The 20,643-nt window shown below is 39.0% G+C and overlaps 1 protein-coding gene across 1 annotated transcript; it reads left to right on the top strand.

Moving 5' to 3' along the window:
- Positions 1-1,011: 1,011 nt before the first annotated feature.
- rps6kb1b (ribosomal protein S6 kinase b, polypeptide 1b) lies at positions 1,012-20,196 on the top strand. The gene is made up of 15 exons (XM_041802286.1): positions 1,012-1,181; positions 2,372-2,415; positions 2,508-2,628; positions 3,427-3,495; positions 6,520-6,667; positions 10,535-10,592; positions 10,763-10,863; positions 11,889-11,979; positions 12,146-12,236; positions 12,354-12,461; positions 12,559-12,621; positions 14,171-14,248; positions 14,522-14,629; positions 14,970-15,082; positions 18,858-20,196. Exons 1-15 carry the CDS (start codon positions 1,113-1,115, stop codon positions 19,111-19,113), a joined length of 1,518 nt encoding a protein of 505 aa, XP_041658220.1. The 5' UTR covers positions 1,012-1,112; the 3' UTR covers positions 19,114-20,196.
- Positions 20,197-20,643: the final 447 nt, after the last annotated feature.

Here is a 20,643-nt window from a genome sequence, read left to right as displayed (position 1 = left end):
AGGTTTCTGCCACAGCTGCCCTAAATTAACCGCATTGGTAATTAACACAATCATTTTTGATGTTTCTGCAATGGTTAATACACCAATATGTAGAAGCTCTTAAACCCAAATGATATTTTTAATGCTAAAATAGAATTATTATTGTTATCCATGAATTTTACAATTTACTGATTTACAAAAATAAAAAACTGAAAAAAATAGTCAAGCACATTAATATTTCTTGATGAATATGTCAAATTATAGTTATTTACTGTCATTCCTGAGGAGGAAAATGAGTTTTAGTGGTTGAATGTTATGCTTGATTCATCTCTGACTTCTTAGAGAAGCCCAGTGAGCCGGCTCAGATTTGGGTAAAAAAGGTGAATTCAGTTTGAAATTCCTCATTCCTGTTCAAAATGGTAAAACGTGGAGAGCTGACTGAAAATGAAAGAGTCCGCATTAAAGCACTTCATCAAAATATTTGTTTTCTCGTTTTTATGACAGGTGGTCTAATAAATTTGTTAAGCACTGTACGTAAACTCACTGTGCATTTATGAGATCTGTTTTGTACTTACAAGACACCTGACAAAGTGACTGATAAATTTATTTTAGATAAAATACCAGTGCATTTAAATACTGTGTTCAATTAGTTGTCCACATCCCATAATACTACAACTACTGCTTCCTTCTACTACCACCACTGCCACGAACACTGCTACTACTATAATAATAATAATAACAACAATAATAATAATAATAATAATAATAATAATAATAATAATAATGAGGAGGAGGAGGAGGAGGAGGAGGAGGAAAAGAAGAAGCATTGTCGCTCTATAATAATTTTTTTCTGTACTTTATTTAATGTTTTTCGGCTGAGTACCAAACACCTGTTTGATGAAAGATCAAGTGTTTTTCATTAAACGTTAATCTATTTGTGAATAAAGTGTGCATTGTTCATGTTCAGACAGATGAAAGCGAATTACTCTGGTTACCGCCCCTTTGGATGAGAGTTGCAGTGCGCATGCCCGGTGTAGTAGCCGGTTATGGCGGCGGTGTGTGTTTGTCCATGAGGTGGGGGACGCCTGCTATTCTTGCGGTCTGTGACAGAGCGATCTGGGCGAGGCGCTGCCATGGCTGGAGTGTTTGACATTGATTTGGACCAGCCGGAGGATAATGTCTCCGACGATGAGAATGAGGAGGTACCTGAATGGAAGATGTTGAACGTAACTGCGGGAGTTGTCAAAGCAGAAACTATTCATGCACACCAGCTAGCTAGCTGTTAGCCTGCCAGCAGCCACCGCAGGCCTGCGCTCGCTGCCGGAGCGCTCAGGCCTTTCCTAACGGGGTTAGCCGGGGCTAATGCTAGCTCACTACCGTTAGACTGACAGCGATCGAGACAGAGGTGTCACCTGCATCGTTCTGATTTTGCAAGGAAAGATAACTTGTGATAGATTTTATGCATTTGTACCGCTGCCATGTTCTAAAACCAACGCTGTCATGTCGGAGTTGAGCAAGCAGAGCCTTACTTGGCCAAAGGTGCTGCAGTGATAAATGTGGCTCGGTGTGCAACAGTTTATTTTGGCAAGACTGGAACAGAGTGGTTCTGTATGGAGTTAAAGCTACCTGTGAGGGTCTGATAATGCTGGGCATGCATCAGCTCAGCTCTGCTCTGTAGATTCAGTCTGCTTCTCAAACACTAAAGAATAGTTGATTTAAAGAAGACTGCTGAAAGCACGTCGACACATCAGTCACCTGCTGTTTCAGGAGACTTACAGGGATTGGTCAGAAATTATTAGCATTTTGCAAAAAGTGTTAGTAGTGTTAACTTCTGATGGGCTGTTGCAAGTTATCTTGCAATTTGTTTTTGTTCTGTTAGGATGGATTGGGCAATGATTTCATCACAGCAGTCCCTGTTTGTCAGCATCAGGTCACAGCGTCTATGTGAATATGAAGCCAGAGGCACACAGTAAACAGGCAGATGCTTTGGCTGAATTTAAGGCACACCATGGGTTGTACCCGATTCACTATTGATCATTATAACTTGTTGTGTGGTCCATTAAATTACAGAAATGGAAACCAGGTTCTCCACATGTGTCTGGATAATTTTTGTCTTGTTTTGATTGTCTAAAAGTGAAATAAATTAAAGATATCAAAACAGAAAAGCAGAAACCTGCCAAACTGGACAGTCCAGGACATGGAAATAAAAATCTCTCATATCCAGACATTTTTCAGAAACTACACACGAGTAATAACAATTACTGTTCCAAATGCAAGCAGTTATTTCCATTCAACTCTTGGAATGATAAAATTCCATCCCAGTAAGAACCATGGCTAAGAAACTATTTTCTATATTCTGATTTTATATCATGCATTCATCTTTTCTTCTCAGGCTCAACTCAACGATATCATGGACCAGTGCAGTGGATTTGAGTTGTAAGTACTCTGTATATTTCTTAATTGGCTTGTGATCATGTCTGAGTTTGAGTCTTAACCATGAGTGTGATGGGACTGATCTCTTTCTGCAGCAACATGGATGACTGTGAGAAGATCGAGATATCAGAAGACAACGTCAATCAGGGGACAGAGAACATCAGACCAGAGTGCTTTGAGCTGCTTCGGGTCCTGGGAAAAGGGGGGTATGGAAAGGTATGAAATAGCACTTCATATGAAGGTATCACACTTATTTTACAAAACTGACTTATTTTCCATCTATGCAAAAAAATACAGACTAACTTCATTTTATAATTTAGTATATCTTAACTAGGGCTGAACAATTTGCAAAACTAATTACGATTTTTTTCCCCAAATATTGCGACTGCAGTTTAATATGTGATTATTCATGGGTTAATCTTGTGTATTTTTAAACTAATTTAGGCAATAAATTATTCCATAAATAAGATGTTTATTGAAAGCAATGAAATTATTTCAGTAGCAATTAATCCATAGTAGCATGAATCTGAATACGAGGGTGCAACAAGCTTTAGGCTATAAAGGAGGAGGCTGGGGTGGAGGAGGTGAGGCTGGCCACCAGCTGATCGCAGCTGGGGTATGCCTTTCGTGAAGTAACGCTATGCTTCATCAGTTATGGATAGAAAGAGCTAACTATTTTTATTGAACTGCAAATGTGATGACATTTGCTTTGTTTAAGGCCTTGTCCTTTTTTATGTCAGTCATTTTGATGAAGAAAAACATACATAAAACAAAAAAAGGAGGATTTTTGTAAACCATTTTAAAAGAATTACACTTGAATGTTTGCATAATGTGCATAAAATTTCTGCTGCTGCAAAAAAATGATTTTTTTTTTACTGATATTTTGACACATTTCAAGTTAAAGAAATATTGCAACTTCTGCGATTTGAAAATTGCAGCAGGCCATATTGCGATTTAATCTAATTTGCAATAAACTGCCCAGCTCTAATCGTAACCATTTTTCCTTCTCTGCAGGTTTTTCAAGTTCGAAAGGTAGTTGGGGCTGCATCAGGCAAAATATTTGCCATGAAAGTTTTAAAAAAGGTACTTTTTCTTTATTAATACTTCATAACAAATTCTGCCTAAATCAGTTAAAGTGCTGTAGAGTTGTTTGTATCCTGTTTACATAATTGCATGCCTACTATTACAAATAAACATTATGGTATGTCTCTGTGCAAATATTGGCTGTCCTTGAAGCCAGTGGTGGGGTAAGATTTCACTGCTAGTTGGTAGATTGCCATCTGTGCTGTGCTGCTGCTGCAGCATTGGCACTTAAAACACTCTGCCTCAGCCCATTAGGTCCTGCTTGATTTTCACACTACTTCTGCTTGATTGGATAAAGTGACCCCAGTGACACATTGACGACCTAGTCCTCAACGGCTTCGGCTTAAAAATTGCAAGCATTTACAGTTTTGCAGAACACCTTTGATCAAGGCCTGCAGGCCAGAGCCCGTGTTTCTGAAGTGCCTCAGAGGGAGAAACGAGCCCTGACTAGCCCAAAATTGTCAAAGCAACGCACCCACAGCCCTGTTTTTAGGTTTCAGAGTGAAAGTCTGCTGTCAGCTGGATCTATAAGTATACTGTTCATGTCTCTTTTTAAGCCATTAGGAAGGTGACAGAGATGCCCTCCCCTGTTTGGTCTCCAGCAGTAGGACAGTGATTAGATAAATATGCATCAACCACTTTATTAGGTATACCTATTCAACTAATATCTAAAATATCAAATATCTAATCAGCCAGTCACAAAGCAGCTCTCAATGCATTAAGGAGTGTAAATATAGTCAAGATGATCTGCTGAAGTCCAGTGTCAGAATGGGGAATTAATTTGATTTAAGTGAATTTGAACATGCCATGGGTGTTGGTAGTCTTGTAGGCTTTTATGATCTTAATGCCAAATTGTGGCTCTATCACTTAAATGTTGCAGCAGGAATCAAGATTCATCACAGCAGGCAGAATTTTTGCAATCTTCCTTTGTTGGTGAGCCTGTGTGAATTTCTTAGCTGACAGGAGTGACACCCACCCTGGTCTTCTGCTGCTGTAGCTCATCTGCTTCAAGATTTGACGTCAGGGGTGGAAAGTAATTCAGACATTATTGCGATTTATTCTAATTTTGGATTAATTTCCCATTTCTAATTTGGATGTTGCCTGTTGTACATTGATCCCTGCTGCAGAGTTTATACAGAAAATCTGACATTTATGGTGATTGTAAGATAAAAATGTGACAATGGCAAGAAATATTAAATGTCACTAGTTTTTCTTTTTGTATGTGAGTTGAGCTTTCATGGAGATTAGACTGTGAGAAAAAAAACATTGGTATTATACCATTTAGCAGCCGGCCAGGGGAGTTCTGATTTTTCTACTTAAGAAGCCTAAAAAATAGTCATTGAATGATCTAGAAGTCCCTACTTACTTTTTTTTCCTCATGCTAAACCTTATATTCTTGCATTTAAGACTTTTTAATACTTTTAAAAGCCTTGATTTTTGCTATATTGGTTTATTATCTTTTAGTATGTTGTAAGACCACGCGGATACCCTGTGCTGGGGTTCTTCTGCTCATGTTTATGTGGATCGTTGTTCGTTTGATGTAAGACATGTGCACCATGAGTGAAATTATCCACAGAGTTGATTGCCTTGCTTTGAGCAGCTCTGTTATATTATAAAGGGTTCCAAAAGTGTAGCTTAACTATATGTAGTATGGACCAATATAGACACTTTAAAAGTGTTGATTTAACTGGATATGAGTTTGATTAACATCGTCAGCTTTGCCATGTATTTTACTTTATCATAGAAGTGTGACTTTACCTGAACAACCCGGTCTCTCCACTAGGGAAAAATCATATTTTACTGTACATTTCCACAGCAGATACTCAGTACTTAAAGTGAACTTTAAATTAAGTCCAGAGAAATGTCACTTTCACTTGAGTACAGCAGTCGTGTACTTTTTCCCCCTCAGTTGACGTGTTGTGCATTCAGGATGGAAGACACTATGTTTTTGTACTCAAGTTACTGTAACTGATTGGCTTTTTATGTACTTGTGTTTTTATTTAAATCAGTAATTTTACTTTTATTTAAGTATATTGCTTTAAGTATTTTTCTTAATCGCAATTAGATTATTTACCCAAATCGTTCAGCTCTAGTGCTGTAGTCGTGTACTCTGCTCCCCCTTATGACTGGTCATTTCAGTTATTGTTGCCCTTCTATCAGCTGAAACCAGTCCTCAGGCCTCCACCATCATCGGGGTCTTCTGGCCCAGTGAACTGTTCTCTTTCTCTCATCATCCTCTGTAAAAACCCTAGAGACAGTTGCACATGAAAATCCCAGTAGATCAGCTGTTTGTGAAATATTCAGAGCTGCCTGTCTAGTACCAACAACCACGGCCCACTCTGACGCTCAGTTTGAACTTCAGAGTATCCTATACCCGTACTTGCCTACATGCATTAGTAGCTGCCATGTGACTGGCTGATAAGGTCTTTATTACTGAGCAATCGAACAGGTACACCTAACAAAGTGGTTAAAGTGTCATTTGAAGGAAGGTCAGGATTTATACTCGCTTTTATGATTCACAGCTCCTACAGTAGCATTTGAAATCACTCTGCTGGTTCAGATCAAACTGTGGTGGCAGCTCTAGAGAGCTGACACAGCATTGTTTCTGGCAGATCCCAGAGTAACAGAGCAGTGGAAAGATCTTAGAAGGCACTGGTTGCGGTTTTTCACAAGCATAGTGTTCCTTCTGTGGACTCTGGTACACTGTCTTTAGTTCTAATTGAAATGTGTATAGGCCTCCCCTGCCATCCAGCTTTAGTGTTCATTCTGGAGTGAGTAATAGTTGAAGGCAGTCACCATTAGAGCAGTGCTAACTTATTAAATCTGCTAACATGTGTGGCTCCTCCAGCTCAGTTAGATAGCTGCTTTATTTACCCAGCTCTACTCTCTCCTACTTAAGCAGGACAAAAAGGCAGACTGCTTGTGATCCAGTAATATGCTGCTAAAATATCACCCCTGCCGTGATCAGAACATGTCTGAAGTGACATGCTACTTCCTAATGTTTTTCTGATCATGTGACAACAGGCTATGATTGTACGCAATGCCAAGGACACAGCGCACACCAAGGCGGAGAGGAACATCCTGGAGGAAGTGAAGCATCCATTCATTGTTGATCTAATCTATGCCTTTCAGACTGGAGGAAAACTGTATCTCATCCTGGAGTACCTGAGTGGTAAGGACACAAATGCTCCATCCCATTAACCCCATCAACCCCATTAACCGTTAATCTGTGAATAAAGACATCCACTTCAATAACAGTTTATAAACCAGTTCTGCTCTGAATAAATGGAAGATAACATTGATCTTAGAATAAGTCCAATGATCTTCCCTGGGCTGCAGCGTTTTCTCATAATTACAATTGTTTACACAGCTGCTGTGATTCAGTATCATGCCATATGCCACGATGAAATTGGGACTCTTGTGATTCTGACCATTTCTTTTTTCATGAATACTGTTTTTCTTTAAATTGTTATTTACAATTTAATTGTGACAAATAAGTAAACAGAACACAACACAGTGCAACAGCATTTCACATCAAACCAGCACCATGATGAGAGATATTTATGACTATAAAACATTTATACATACAAGCATATTTGAGGTGTGGCTGTTAAATAGAGAGAGACGGCTCTGTAGCATCCCCAGCTGGAGAAATGGAAGAGTCTCAAACTGATGCTTTAAGAGAGGGGTTCTCAACCTTTTCAGCCCATTACCCCCAAAACAAAGGTGCCAGAGACCGGGACCCCACTGTACTTGAAGGTGGTTGAACACAGACATGCACATTCAAAAACAGTCATGTGCAGGCAAAGCTGTCCGTAAGGGGAGATAAAGGGGAGATCTTTCTGGGATTCAACCAAACTGGGGGCCCATGGAGGTCAGCAAAATCATGGTCCATTGTAAAGTTAAACTGTGATATCCATATTTAACATTTAACCTGAAAAATAAACACTCTTGTCAAAGCAATAAATATCTTTTTTAGTTAGTTGTGCTGTAGTATATAGCCATCTTACAAATGTAAATCCCATTTCTAAATTCTTTAAAACAGAATTTAACTTGGTGGTGAATTTGGAGTGTAATGGTAGCAGAAATGGGTTAGAAGTGGTAAAAATATGAGAAAAGTGGCAAAATGTGTGGAAAATTTTGTGAAATTGGATTTAAAAGTGGAACAAAGCAGGTTAAACTGGTAGAAATTGGTTCAACTGACAAAAATGGGTATAACAAGTAGTGAAATGTGATTAAAATGGGAATATAGGGCTGTAAAGTGGTAAAAAGGTGTTAATAGTGGCAGTAATGGGTCAAAGGAGGCAACAATAGGCAGAAAATGGCAAAAATTTGTTTAGAATTGGCAAAAACAGGCAGAAAAAAGTGGTAGAAAGGGTTTCAAATTTGCTAAAATGGGTTTTGAGAGCCAAAATTGTGTTAAAATTGGAAAAGTTGTTGGTAAAGAGGGATGGAAATGGGCTAGAATCTGGCAGAAATGGAGTCAAGTAGCAAAAGTGGGTAAAAACAGTGGCAAAAATGTATCTAAATTTTGTAGAAATTGATTAAAAGTGGCAATTTTGGGTGTGGAAAAAAATCATTTAAAAAATATTCTTAATTTTTAAGGCATCTGGCGACCCCCTCTAAGTGTCTTGCGACCCCCAAGGGGGTCCTGACCCCCACGTTGAGAACCACTGGTTTAAGACACCTTTTATTTTTCTTTAAAGCAGTGCAAATCGTCATTAACACCATAAGAGCTGTGAGAAACAGACATTACAAAACTGAACAATAATTAAATATAACCAAGCAAAATGACATTTACAAAAGCAGTTTAACATTATTAACTGCTGAAAATGAGGGTGCAAACTAGGGGTGCACCGATCAATCAGTCAAAATCGGTATCGGCGCCAATTTCCTTAATTTTATGAGATCGGAGATCAGCAGATCCTTGTAAATAAGATTGGTGGATAAGATCAGTTTCATATGCCTCTACCTACTAAAATGTGTAAAATGAAAGACTAAGGGAACTGATATAATTTAGTAGTTTGGACAGCAATGCTTTAAACTTTTCATTTATATTTGAGAGAACTACCTCATGTGCAGTTGAAACAACAAGTTTGTATTGTTTCGCAGCTATTGTTCAATGTTATTCAATAAAATAAGATTGGAGCATTGAAGGTGTATGCTGTCAGCTATAAAAAAAATGGTATCGGCCAAAAAGAGGAATCGGCAGGTCAGGCTTTTTAAAGATTGGTGATCGGCCAGAAAATTGCAATCGGTGCACCCCTAGTGCAAACATAGAGTAATCAAATCCATATACACAACTGAATACAAAACTTTAAAAGGCCTAATTACTTGAGCTCAGTAAGTTGGCAAACAAACTGAAATACACCAGCCTGGAGACAAAGGGCAAGGCTGTTAAAAATATACATGCACAAGGAAAATAATCCCAGAATACCACACTTTCAAAAGATTGCAAGGCATACTTCATGCACCTTCCAGCTGGTTGCTCAAGTGTTTTCCTTCAATCAGTTGACTCTGACCACCTGCTGGTCTGATCATGTAAGTAGAAAACCCACCTTCAAAATAAAAGCCCACACAAAATACAGAAACAATTAGGAACAACAACCCTGGACATCATAAAAAGGTATATAATTTAACCCTCTAAAGCCTGATACCTCAAATGATAGCCAGACAATTCTCATTTTTAGAACTTAGATGTTTATTTTAAGTTCTACTGAAATACAAAATAAGGAAAATTGCCATGACATTTCTTTTTTTGTATCAAATTAAACATATTAGGCACTTTTTGCAACTGATTGTCCACTGGAGGGCGTTTTTTTAATAATTTATTTGATTGTATACAGAAGGTTTTTAAGGAAATGATTGATCATGTTGAATTGATAGAGGTCTCACAGAATTGCATATCAAATATGATACAATTGGCTGTAAGGGCTTCAACATTTTTGCCCTCCTAAGTGGTCCTTTACATGCTTTCATGAGGATAAAACCACGTGGTTCACAGTCACTCTGAGGGTTCAGTATTAAAGGTTGGGTATTCACAAACATCTGCTGTAAATTTCTAACCAGTGACATCTTTAGTTCACTGTTAGCTACTGATAGAAATGCATTGCTAAGGCATCGAGAAGTGATTAACTTTAAAGTTGATCAACACGTTAACTTAAAATTTTTGTTGAACAAAACAGCAGCTGAATGTCCAAGATGTCCAAGACCAGGAACATGCTGGGTGCCCATGACCATCAAAAACTTCTGAAAAAACTCAACAAACTGAACAAGTAGTTGAAAATCATCAATGACTCAGGATAAGAATGAAAGCGGAAATTATTGCCATCTATAAAGAGACAGTTCTGCAAATTTAGCGTGAATATTTTCACATAACAAAAGTGTGCTAAAGTTGACCCAAAATGTCTGACTCCTGATCAAAAGGAAAAACACAAGAGAATGTGTGTCAGTGGCTTGGAACAAACTGAAGGATACCCAATTTTTTTAGTGATTACATGCATGAAACTTTGATCTTCCAATACGATCGTGAGACAAAACTGCAGTCAATAAATTGGAAAACTTCATTGTCACCAAGGATGAAGAAAGCACCACAAAGACAATCCATATCCAAGGCCATGTTGGTTGTTTTCTTTGACTTTAAGGGGATCATTTTGGAATAACAGATTACAGCGTCATCGTCTTTTGATAGCCATAACTTGTATTGTGGCTTGAAGGCTTTGATAGTCATTTTCCAAATCAACATTTAGGCTTAAATTTGATAAAACTTAATGGCAGTAGTTAACAGATTTACAGCCACATGTCCAGCTCTGGTTTTTGTTCTTTTATGAAAACAGAAAAAAAAAACCTTTAGACTGGGGAAAAAACCCTAGCTGTGAAATTTGTCCATGTGTCCCAGCATTAACGGGATAACTCGATGGGCAGCTCTTCCTTGTACTTGTCTAAGAGGACATCATGAAGGGTCAGCTCCACCTTCACAGCTTGTAGGAATGTCTTTGAAATGCTGGCGTTAACCTCATGGACATGTTCACCTGTGCAGGTGGAGAACTTTTCATGCAGCTGGAGAGAGAAGGCATCTTCATGGAGGACACAGCCTGGTGAGTGGGTTTAACTTTCCTAGCATCAGTACTCACTCCTGATTGGCTGGTGTCTGTTTATGTTCCTGAGAGCGTGTTAGTCCGACACCAGTGGCCCTTTGTTTAGATCTTTTTTCTTACATGATGAAGCCTACAGTATTGAGTGAGACATTTTCTGTCTTTTTGTTTAGTTTCTACCTGGCAGAGATCTCCATGGCTCTGGGTCACCTGCATCAGAAGGGCATCATCTACAGAGACTTAAAGCCTGAGAACATCATGCTCAACAGCCAAGGTGTGTGACGGTGTTGTCAACATGAGTGGATATAGAAAAATAACTTCCTCCTTGCCCTGCTAGAGCAGGGCTGTCAAACTCAGTCACAGAAGGGGCCAGATTCTGAATCAAGGTCTAACCTGAGAGCCTAACAGGGTCCACATTAACCAAACTGCTAACCTCATTTTCTCCAGTAATAACTTATGAGGAAAAAACTAGCACTGATGATGAATGATTTTAAGATTTAAAGAGTCAAAATGATTAGTTAAAAGGCTCAAAATCTGAGATAAAAAGTCAAACGTAATAGTTCAAAAGGTCAAAACACAAAATTAGATGTTAAAATAATGCTTTTAAAGGGCAAATATATAAAAAAGAAAGTCACAATCATGTTTTTAAGGCAAAAATATGACTTAAAATTTAAAATTGTGCAACTAAAAGGTCAAAATATGATGTAAGGTCGAAATAATAAATTGAAAGGTTCAAGCTATTAGATAAAAGTTTAAATAATAAATTGAAAAGCTCAAAATATGAGATTAAAAAGTCAAAATAATAAATTGACAAAGTCAAAATATGTGATTATAAAGTCAAAATTATAAATTGAAGATGGTCACAATATGAAATTAAAGTCCAAATAATAGATTGAAGTCATAATTGTGCAATGCAAAATTGAAAAAATGAAATGAAAACACAAATTAATTTGTTTTCTTACAATTCTTTTTCTCTAATTATTGTTATTCCTTATTTTTTCACATATTTATGACTTTAGGATATTTTTATATCATCAAGGTTAATTTCACAATTTTGTCCAGGAGGAAATCTGCAGACCTTATATTTTAGGGTCAGTTATAATAAGAATAGGATATGATCTTGGGGGGCCGGGTGTAACTGTACTGTGGGCCGGATTTGGCCCCCGGGCCTTGAGTTTGACACCCCTATGTGTAGATGAAACGCAGGAACTCAAATAAGTCAAACCTAATCACCTGGATATGAATTATTTATGTAAATGGAGTAACAGAAATGTAAATATCTGACTCTTGTTTCCTCAGGTCATGTGAAGTTGACAGACTTTGGTCTGTGCAAAGAGTCGATTCATGACGGCACGGTCACCCACACTTTCTGTGGTACCATTGAATACATGTAAGTCATGTTCTCTGAGTTTCCTTCAGTCATGAAATCCCTCTAATTCATTTACATGTGTGCAAATATTCCTTCAACCTTACTCACTTACCGGCTCTTCTGTTTTTACACTTCCTGTTGACTTACAGACATGAGGTTGCTTTTAAAACCTGTTCCTTTGCTTTAGGGCTCCTGAGATCTTAATGAGAAGCGGACACAACAGAGCAGTAGACTGGTGGAGTCTGGGCGCTCTGATGTACGACATGCTTACAGGAGCGGTCGGTCAACAAACCTTAAAAACATTTCTGCTTTATGTGTTCATATTTCATTCTTAAACAGTCTAAATCTTTGCTGCAGTAATTTGAGTAACCTCTTCCTCTGCTCGCCCACGGTAGCCCCCATTCACGGGTGAAAACCGGAAGAAGACCATCGACAAGATCCTGAAATGTAAGCTCAGCCTCCCACCCTACCTCACACAAGAAGCCAGAGATCTTCTCAAACGGGTACGTCCTCTCCACAGCTTATTCCACCTTTGCTTATCCAAAATAAACCTGGGGTTGTTGTGTAAGTGCTCTGTTGACACCTGACTGCTGGTTGCAGCTCCTAAAGAGAAACGCCTCGTCACGGTTGGGAGCTGGAGCGGGAGATGCCACAGAGGTGCAGGTAAGTACAAGAAAAGGTTGAATAACACGGTCAAAGGTGCATGCTGTTTTGTGCACTGTAGTTAAGCAGTGCTGCAGCTGGATAGTACTCCCCTTAGCAGCTTCCTGTTTACACAGCGATGTTTTAGACTTTTTATATTTTACAGTACCAAAACAAAACAAAAAGTTAAGATAAAACCATAAATACAGAAGGATTAACGCCTGGTTCATACTTAAAAAATATTACAATGTTTAAGAAGCACTCACAGACAAATACAACCCCAATTCCAAAAAACTTGGAACTCTGTGAACAATGTAAATAAAAACAGAATACAGTGATTATCAGATCTCATAAACCCATATTTTATTCACAGTAGAAAATAATCAACATATGAGATGTTGAAACTGAAACATTTTACCATTTCATAAAAAATAATAGCTCATTTAATGGAAGCAATGCTTCTCAAAAAAGTTGGGACAGGGTAATAAAGGCTGGAAAGTAAGTAGTACTAATTGTAAACTGGTTAGTTGGAAACAGGTCAGTAACATGACTAGGAATAAAAGGAGCATTTTAGAGAGGCAGAGTCTCTCAGAAGTCATGGTGGGCAGGTTCACTAATCTTTCAAAAACTGCATCTAAGAATTGTAGAACAATTTCAGAAAAATGTTCTTCAATGCAAAATGCCAAGACTTTGAAAATCCACCATCTACAGTCCATAATATCATCAAAAGATTCAGAGAATCTGGAGAAATCTCTCTGAGCAAGGGACAAGGCTGAAGGTCAATATTGGATGCTGGTGATCTTGCAGCCTTCAGAGAGTCCTGCATTAAAAACAGACATTATTCTGTACTGGAAATCCCTGCATGGGCTCAGGAACATTCCAGAAATCATTGTCTGTCAACACAGTTGGCCATACCATCCACAAATGACAATTAAAGCTGGATCATTCAAAAGAAGCCATATGTGAAGAGGATCCAGAAACCCTGCTGTCGTCTCTGGACCAAAGCTCATTCAAAATGCACTGAAGCAAAACAGAAAACTGTTCTGTGGTCAGATGAAACTAAAGATGCCGTGTCCTGTGGACTAAAGAGGAGAGGGAGCATCCAGCTTGTTCTCCTGGCTCAGGTCTAAAGCCTGCATCTCTGATGGTATGGGGTTGCATTAGTGCCTATGGCGTGGGCAGCTCTAACATCTGGAAAGGAACTATCAATGCTGAGAAGTAGAGAGAGCTTTTAGAGCAACATATGCTCCCATCCAGACAACGTCTCTGTCAGGGAAGGCTGCGACTGTTTCAGCAACACGATGCTAAACCACATACCACATTCATCACAGCAGCATGGCTTCACAGGAGAAGAATCCAGGTCCTGAACTAGTAAAATCTGGGTTTATGATGTTTGACGATAGATGCATTCAGTTTTTATTAACGTTTTACATAGTGTCCCAACTTTTTTGAAATCAGAGTTGTAAAAACCATAAAAGCGGTGGTAATTTGCTTACATATTGCCAGACTGAACAGCTGTTTCCCCCTCTGTTCATGCAGAAGCACTCATGCTGTCTCTGACCTCCTCTAGGCTCATCCCTTCTTCCGACACATCAACTGGGAGGATCTGCTGGCTCGGAAAGTGGAGCCTCCCTTTAAACCTTTCCTGGTGAGTTTAAGAGCAGCCGGACCGAAAAAAGTCTGAGTCACTGGCCTTTTTTTAGTTGTGATGGGAAATAAAACATCTGTGATGGGAAATATTCAAAGGTTAAGCGTGATCACATACTTCACCTCCTGCTAGGTTTGAGTTCTGCTCACTGAATGGAGGTGAGCGGTTAGTCACAGGTCAGCTCTCCTTAGAGCTCCGTGTGTTTTTAGTTGAAACATTTGCTCATGTAGCATCACTTCCTTACCTGTCTGCCCTCACATTTGTCTTTTCCAGCAATCAGCTGAAGATGTTAGTCAGTTTGACTCAAAGTTCACCAGTCAGACGCCCGTTGACAGTCCTGATGACTCGACCCTCAGCGAGAGTGCCAACCAAGCCTTCCTGGTAACTCTTTTGACTGTATTTCCCATCTTTCTTCTGCTCTGCTCCTCATTGATATTTTTAAAGAAGCAAAGAGAAATCCATGTCATTTTGTTGTGAACATGGTAAAAATCACTGAAGCTTCACAGTTAGGCCTGTCTTGTCTTTGATGTGGTCTTTGACTGCATCACAAAGAAGGGAAAAAAAGAATTAAATCGAATTCAAGGTGAGATATAGGTAACAGATACAGAGCCACTGCAGAATCATACTGCTGCTTTGACGCAGGCCTTCTGTGGTTATTTGGATTTTTGCTGTCTGCAACCTGCCTCTTAAAGGTGCTTCTGTCGTCTCGTTGTTCTTTCAGGGATTCACATATGTAGCTCCATCAGTTCTGGAAAACATTAAGGAAAAGTTCTCATTTGAGCCAAAAATCCGCTCACCTCGACGGATCGTAGGCAGCCCAAGAACACCTCTCAGGTACGTCTCTGTGTCAGGTCTTCCTTTTTTTTTTTTCTAAATCTCTTTTAAAGTCTCATGAACAGTGAAATAGAAGAGTTTATCTCCACTGTACACATGCATATCACCCTCTGCCCCCCACTTCTTATAATTACATGATTGATAATGCCAGAAACTGACATATCAGAGCCAGTCTCTTCTCACTCTGGGATGGTTTCAGGCTACGATCCTCCTGCTAACATGCTGCTTCTGTAAGAGCCACAACACACCATCTTAAATTTGAAGGATAGTGATTATATCAGGGGTTTTCAATGAGAAAGTAGACCCCTAACCTCTTAAATATATGATTTAAACTACTACATTTTCAAACATTTATGTCTCATCTTTAGGCATTTATTTTACCTTTTTTTGTTTTTAATATTTTGGTCTTCGTGTGTTTTAAAACATCTATCTTTCCATGGCATTTCCATTTAATTTCAGTCATAAACTTACTCCCAATACTACCAGATTTTTATGCTCTTATTTAATGGGAACTATAAGCTTAAGTCTGTGCAGTTATGCAGGATTTCATAACAGCAGATCATCCTCCACCTGCAGCCCTGCCTGGTACTCACCTTTGCAGAGGTTGTCTTAGTGTTTATGGCACTAAATCTCTGTTACCTTCAGTGACCAAAATCCCTTTTACTTCCTGTCAAAAAATTCCCCTTGTTTGGTTCCTAGACTTAGTGATTTTATCTCAATATGACCCCAGGGTTTACACGGCCCTGTGCTGTCATTAGCCTGTACATCTTGCTAATTAAACCCTTTATAACCTACCATGCAACAAGTCCACTAGAGCATATCTTTATATTTTTACATGCTATACTGCCTTTTTTCTGGAGTTTTTGAATTGGCTATACATCAATACAACCATTAGAACCCAAACTTTAATGATACCTATGTGAAAAGTCTGTAGTAACAAAATAAATTGCTCATAAGTGCAAAAATCACAAGAAAATGAAAAGCGTTTTTTTACACATTTTACTTAATACAGAGATGCCATAGCTGTATCCCTCAAAATGTGATTGTAAAAAAGTTGCACAAGATCATTTCAAACCACAAAAAAATATTTTGTTCATTACTTCATTTTTGAAATACACTCATCTTAATAAACTGTGGCAAAAATGAACATAAAATGAAATTGTGCTCAATTGCAAAAAAGACAGCATCTTTAGAAGAAATAAACTATTTACTGTAGTGAGATCAAATCTCTGAGTGTGCCAGATACTTTTGAGCATACACGTGTTTGCAGACGACCATCCTGAAACAATAATAAGTGCGACTCGTGACCTGCAGGAAAACAACACAGTTATAGCCCGGATTATATTATATCATATTGTTTTTGATGTGTACACTTTATACTACATTTCTGCAAAGGAAGGAAGGGTATTTCTAGAAGGAAACAGTACTCTGGAACACACTGAATGTGTGATATATTAGTATTACTCCTCTGGTTTTATATGCAAAAAGAATTACTGCTCTGTCTCATTTGGTTGCAGTTCTACCTGCGGGTAAAAATAGATATGCCAAGTGCCGGTGCTCCTGTAGGTTTTAAGGGGTTAACCCTGTGGCTGTTGAGCATCATCAGGACCAGTGCAGGAAAATCCTAACTTTAATAGTCGACCACATATGCTCGGTGCAGAGCAGAAGTTAGCAAAGCACATCACCTTTTACTGGTTTATGGTTCCACACCTCCCCTGAAGTGATGTGGCGCCCCCTAGGGGAAACCCGCCACACACTTTGAAAACCACTGGATCATATTATAATCTGAATACAAAGCATTGTGACAGTGTCATATGCAATTTACTGTGTATAAAATGGCTGTATGAATTAAATATTCTAATATTAGCTGGAGTTTGGTCGTCCACAGCAATCCTGTTGAACTCGGTGGGGTTTTTGTTCCACTTGCAGTGCTCTGGATTTACTTTAACGCCACTCTTCAGGCTGAAAAATGTCAAATTAATTTTGTTCAACTTCTTTCACCTGGAAATTGACACCACAGTAAAGGACAGCAAGGCTTTTTGCAGTATTACCACTAGTATTAGTGGTAACTGTGAATATATAGGGGCGTGTCATTTAAAGCAGGGGTTTTCAAAGTGTGGGAGAGTGAGCCTCTAAGAAGAAATTATTCATTTGGTGGACCCCCAACCACAAAAAGGATTCAAACTGAAAAAAAATTAAACATTTCAAACATTTATGTCTAATCTTAAAACATTTTTAACATATATATATATATTTGGATGTTTTGGTTTGCAAATGTCCTTAAACATCTGCCTTTCCCTCTTATTCAGTTATATTGCCATTAAATACCCCTTTTTCATATTGTTTTGGCCATTTTACAACTTCTTTTTGCCTCTTTTCCCACATTTTTTTCACCTTTATCCCATTTTTGCCCATTTAAGCTACCTTTCATCAATAGATATCCCTTTTTTCCAATTTTTTTTGCTCATTTTTGCCACTTTTATCCCATTTTTTGCCCTTTTTTTTAACCTTTTTTTGCCACTTTTCATCCATTTACGCAACCCATTGTCATTAAATACCACGTGTTTCCTTTTTTCCCAATTTTTACCTCTTCCCTTTGCAATTTTTTTCCCATTTTTGCCCTTTTTCACATTTTTCCCACTTTTTGCCCATTTAAACTACCCGTTGCCATTATATACCACTTGTTTCCTCTTTTTTTGCCCATTTTTGCCACTCTAGGCTGATTTTTGCCCATTTAAGTCACTTTCCACTTATTTTTTTGGGTCACTTCTTACCCATTTCTGCTACTTTCTGACCATTTTTTCCACTTTTTCTCCCCATTTTTGCCTCTTTTCACCCATTTTTTGCTGTTTTTGACCAATTTTTTTTTACCACCTTTAACCTGTTTTTATTACTACTTCAAGCTGTTTTTGCCTCTTTTTACCTCTTAGATTGTGGCTCTTGCAAAGGTATTTTTCAACAATTTGGCTCTTTGGTTGAGTAACAATGTTTATAGCATAGTATATCTCTATAATAACTGTAGGTCTATCCATTTGGCTCAATGCACAGCAGAGGTTCGCAAAGCAAAACACCTTTTTTCTGGTTGATGGTTCCGCGCCTCCCCTGAAGCTCTGTGGTGTCCCCCAGGGGAGGCCTGCCTCACAATTTGAAAACCACAGATTTAAATGGTTGTGTTCGCCAGCTCATTCATATGCTGTGATTGGCCAGATATGCACGCTTCACAAGCAACACATGGGCCTCGTCATAAGATGAATTCTGCTCCCAAATCTACTCTGGTTTCTACACCAGTTTGAAAAATGAGAGCCATTGAGTGAGGAAATCACCAGTAACACAAGGTTACCTTGTTTATATAATGCATCAATGGGGATATAAAGTGAACAATACGTCATGGCTGCCTCTGATCTAGATGTCTTGAACTGAGTTATCATTTAAAAGCCTGTTCATGACAAAATAGGGGAAAATCCTCCCTTGTTCTCCCACTTTCAAAAACCATCACAGAGCTTTTAAAGAGGACTTCACACCTACTAAGCCAGGTGTATGATCTAAGTTAAAATTAAGCCATACAATGGAACTATCTCAGCTAGTGCAATGATGTAAATGTCAGCAGTGTGTCCACTCCATCACAGGTTAGAAATTAAAAGCTGCAGCAGCCACAGCTGGTCTCCCTTTGTCTGTACTCTGTTTGTGTGGCTATGCTTGCTGAATTTCCCTGTTTCCATCCAGATTAGACACAAAAAATTGACATGGATTCTTCCTTTCCGCCTGTCTTTTTCAGCCCTGTTAAGTTCTCAGGGGCGGAGTGCTGGGCACGGAGCCCCCTCCTCCCTGGAGTCGGACCGAGTGTCCTCCAGTCCCCACAGGACCAGGCCATGGAGCTGTCCACACCAGAGCAAATGGACGTCACAACGAGCTCCGAGGCCTCCGCCCCCCTCCCCATCCGTCAGCCCGCCGGGGTCAACCTGGCTCAGATGAAGCAGCAGGCATATCCCGTCGTGGCCAAACGGCCTGAGCATCTACGTATGAACCTATGACCCACCGCACCTCTTTAGGAGAGTTTATTTCTTGACTCTTTATTTTTTTTCTTTGTTGATATTTTTTTAAGAAACAAAGCAAAAACATGGATGCTAGAGACAATTAAATTCTGAAATTGCACATCCGCACACTACATACACTGTCACAACCTGGAGTTTGTGCGTGGGTCTGGGACTCCAGCGTGCTTCAGTTAAAGTGCAACATCACCATCTCACCTCTGCTCCCACACCTCCGGTCTCATGACCCTCGTCTTCTCTCTGAAATGGACAAGTAGGACTGGAAATGTTCTTTTGGGAGCTGTCGCCTTTGTTAATCTGGGAGATTAATGGCAATGATGTATCGTACGGTATGCAAGCCGTTTTAATCTAAAATGCAGTCAATCTTCGGTACAAGAGGACGTCCAAAGTGCTTTCTGCTGTTTGATTGAATGCCAGTGAGGACATTGCTGCCATAGGGGGGGTTCTGACAGTTCAGCTCCCTGCTTCTGAACAAAATGGTATTATAGCTAAGGTTATCATGAAGAAAGATCAAAGAAATCCTCATTTTTAGCAGCGTGCAAGCTGAGCTTCTGGTGTTGATGAATTAAGCTTTATGTCTGAGGATGTTTTAGAAAATGGATGAACTATTGTGCTAAAATCAGATCGCCTAAATTAAACCAGAAAATACTGTGTTGACTTTTTACATTCTTCTGGCATGAAGTGGTTTAACTGAGACAGGATCCATGCTATCATCTGCTCTTCAGGCAGGCAGTGTTACAGGATGTCTCTGGATTAGTTGAGACTTAACTCGGCTTGATCACAATCACCACCTACACATGAAACAGACCGTGGCGCTGCTTTGCGAGACCCCGCTCTTGGCTGTGGGTTCGGCCGTGACGAACATCAGACCCCACGGACGGCTGGAATGATGCGCATCAGAGACGGTGACACCAGTTGATCTGGACGCCGTCTGCAGTTGTGAGGTTTAAAGCTCCAACGACTTACGATAGCATTTACAGCCTCTTGCATCAGCGTTCACTTCTCTAGGAGGGATTTTTAGAATTCCTGAAAGGCAAGGAAATTATAATAAAATGTAAAAAATTACAGAGTGCCATGTGTTTTATTGTGTGCTGATTATCTGTTTTGATACAGCTTGGAAGTTCACCTGTGACATGGATCAAGTTTCAAGTCTTGTTGGTGTTGCTTCTTTTAAATCAGTGGTTCTCAGCTGGTGGGTTAGGACCCAAATGTGGGTTGTCAAGTTATTTTTCCCGTGGTTAAATTCGTGTTAAAACCTACCTATCACGGCAGGTCAGTTTCCAAACAGGAAGTGAATTTCCCTTAATTTAAGACAAGAAAAATCCAAAGCTGACAAGAACATTTTAAAAACAATGTATTGATTTTAAAATTTGATATTCAGGATAGATTTATGGAGTTTATATACTGAAATTCTGAGATTAATCCTATTCTAAAATATTAATCTTTTGACAGCCCTAAAACTTTTTGGGTTTTTTTGTCCTCTTTCTATATAACCTTTTGTTTCTTTGGCTA

This window comes from Cheilinus undulatus, linkage group 2 (assembly GCF_018320785.1).
Source record: "Cheilinus undulatus linkage group 2, ASM1832078v1, whole genome shotgun sequence".
NCBI lineage: Eukaryota > Metazoa > Chordata > Actinopteri > Labriformes > Labridae > Cheilinus > Cheilinus undulatus.
This window is presented reverse-complemented; position numbering and strand designations above follow the sequence as displayed.

Excerpts from the sequence above, each read along its gene's own strand:
- rps6kb1b (XM_041802286.1), top strand. The coding sequence starts at position 1,113 with ATGGCTGGAGTGTTTGACATTGATTTGGACCAGCCGGAGGATAATGTC. Across the intron at positions 1,182-2,371 it reads CCGACGATGAGAATGAGGAG|GCTCAACTCAACGATATCAT; the intron begins GTACCTGAATGG and ends TTTTCTTCTCAG. Across the intron at positions 14,630-14,969 it reads GTGCCAACCAAGCCTTCCTG|GGATTCACATATGTAGCTCC; the intron begins GTAACTCTTTTG and ends TTGTTCTTTCAG.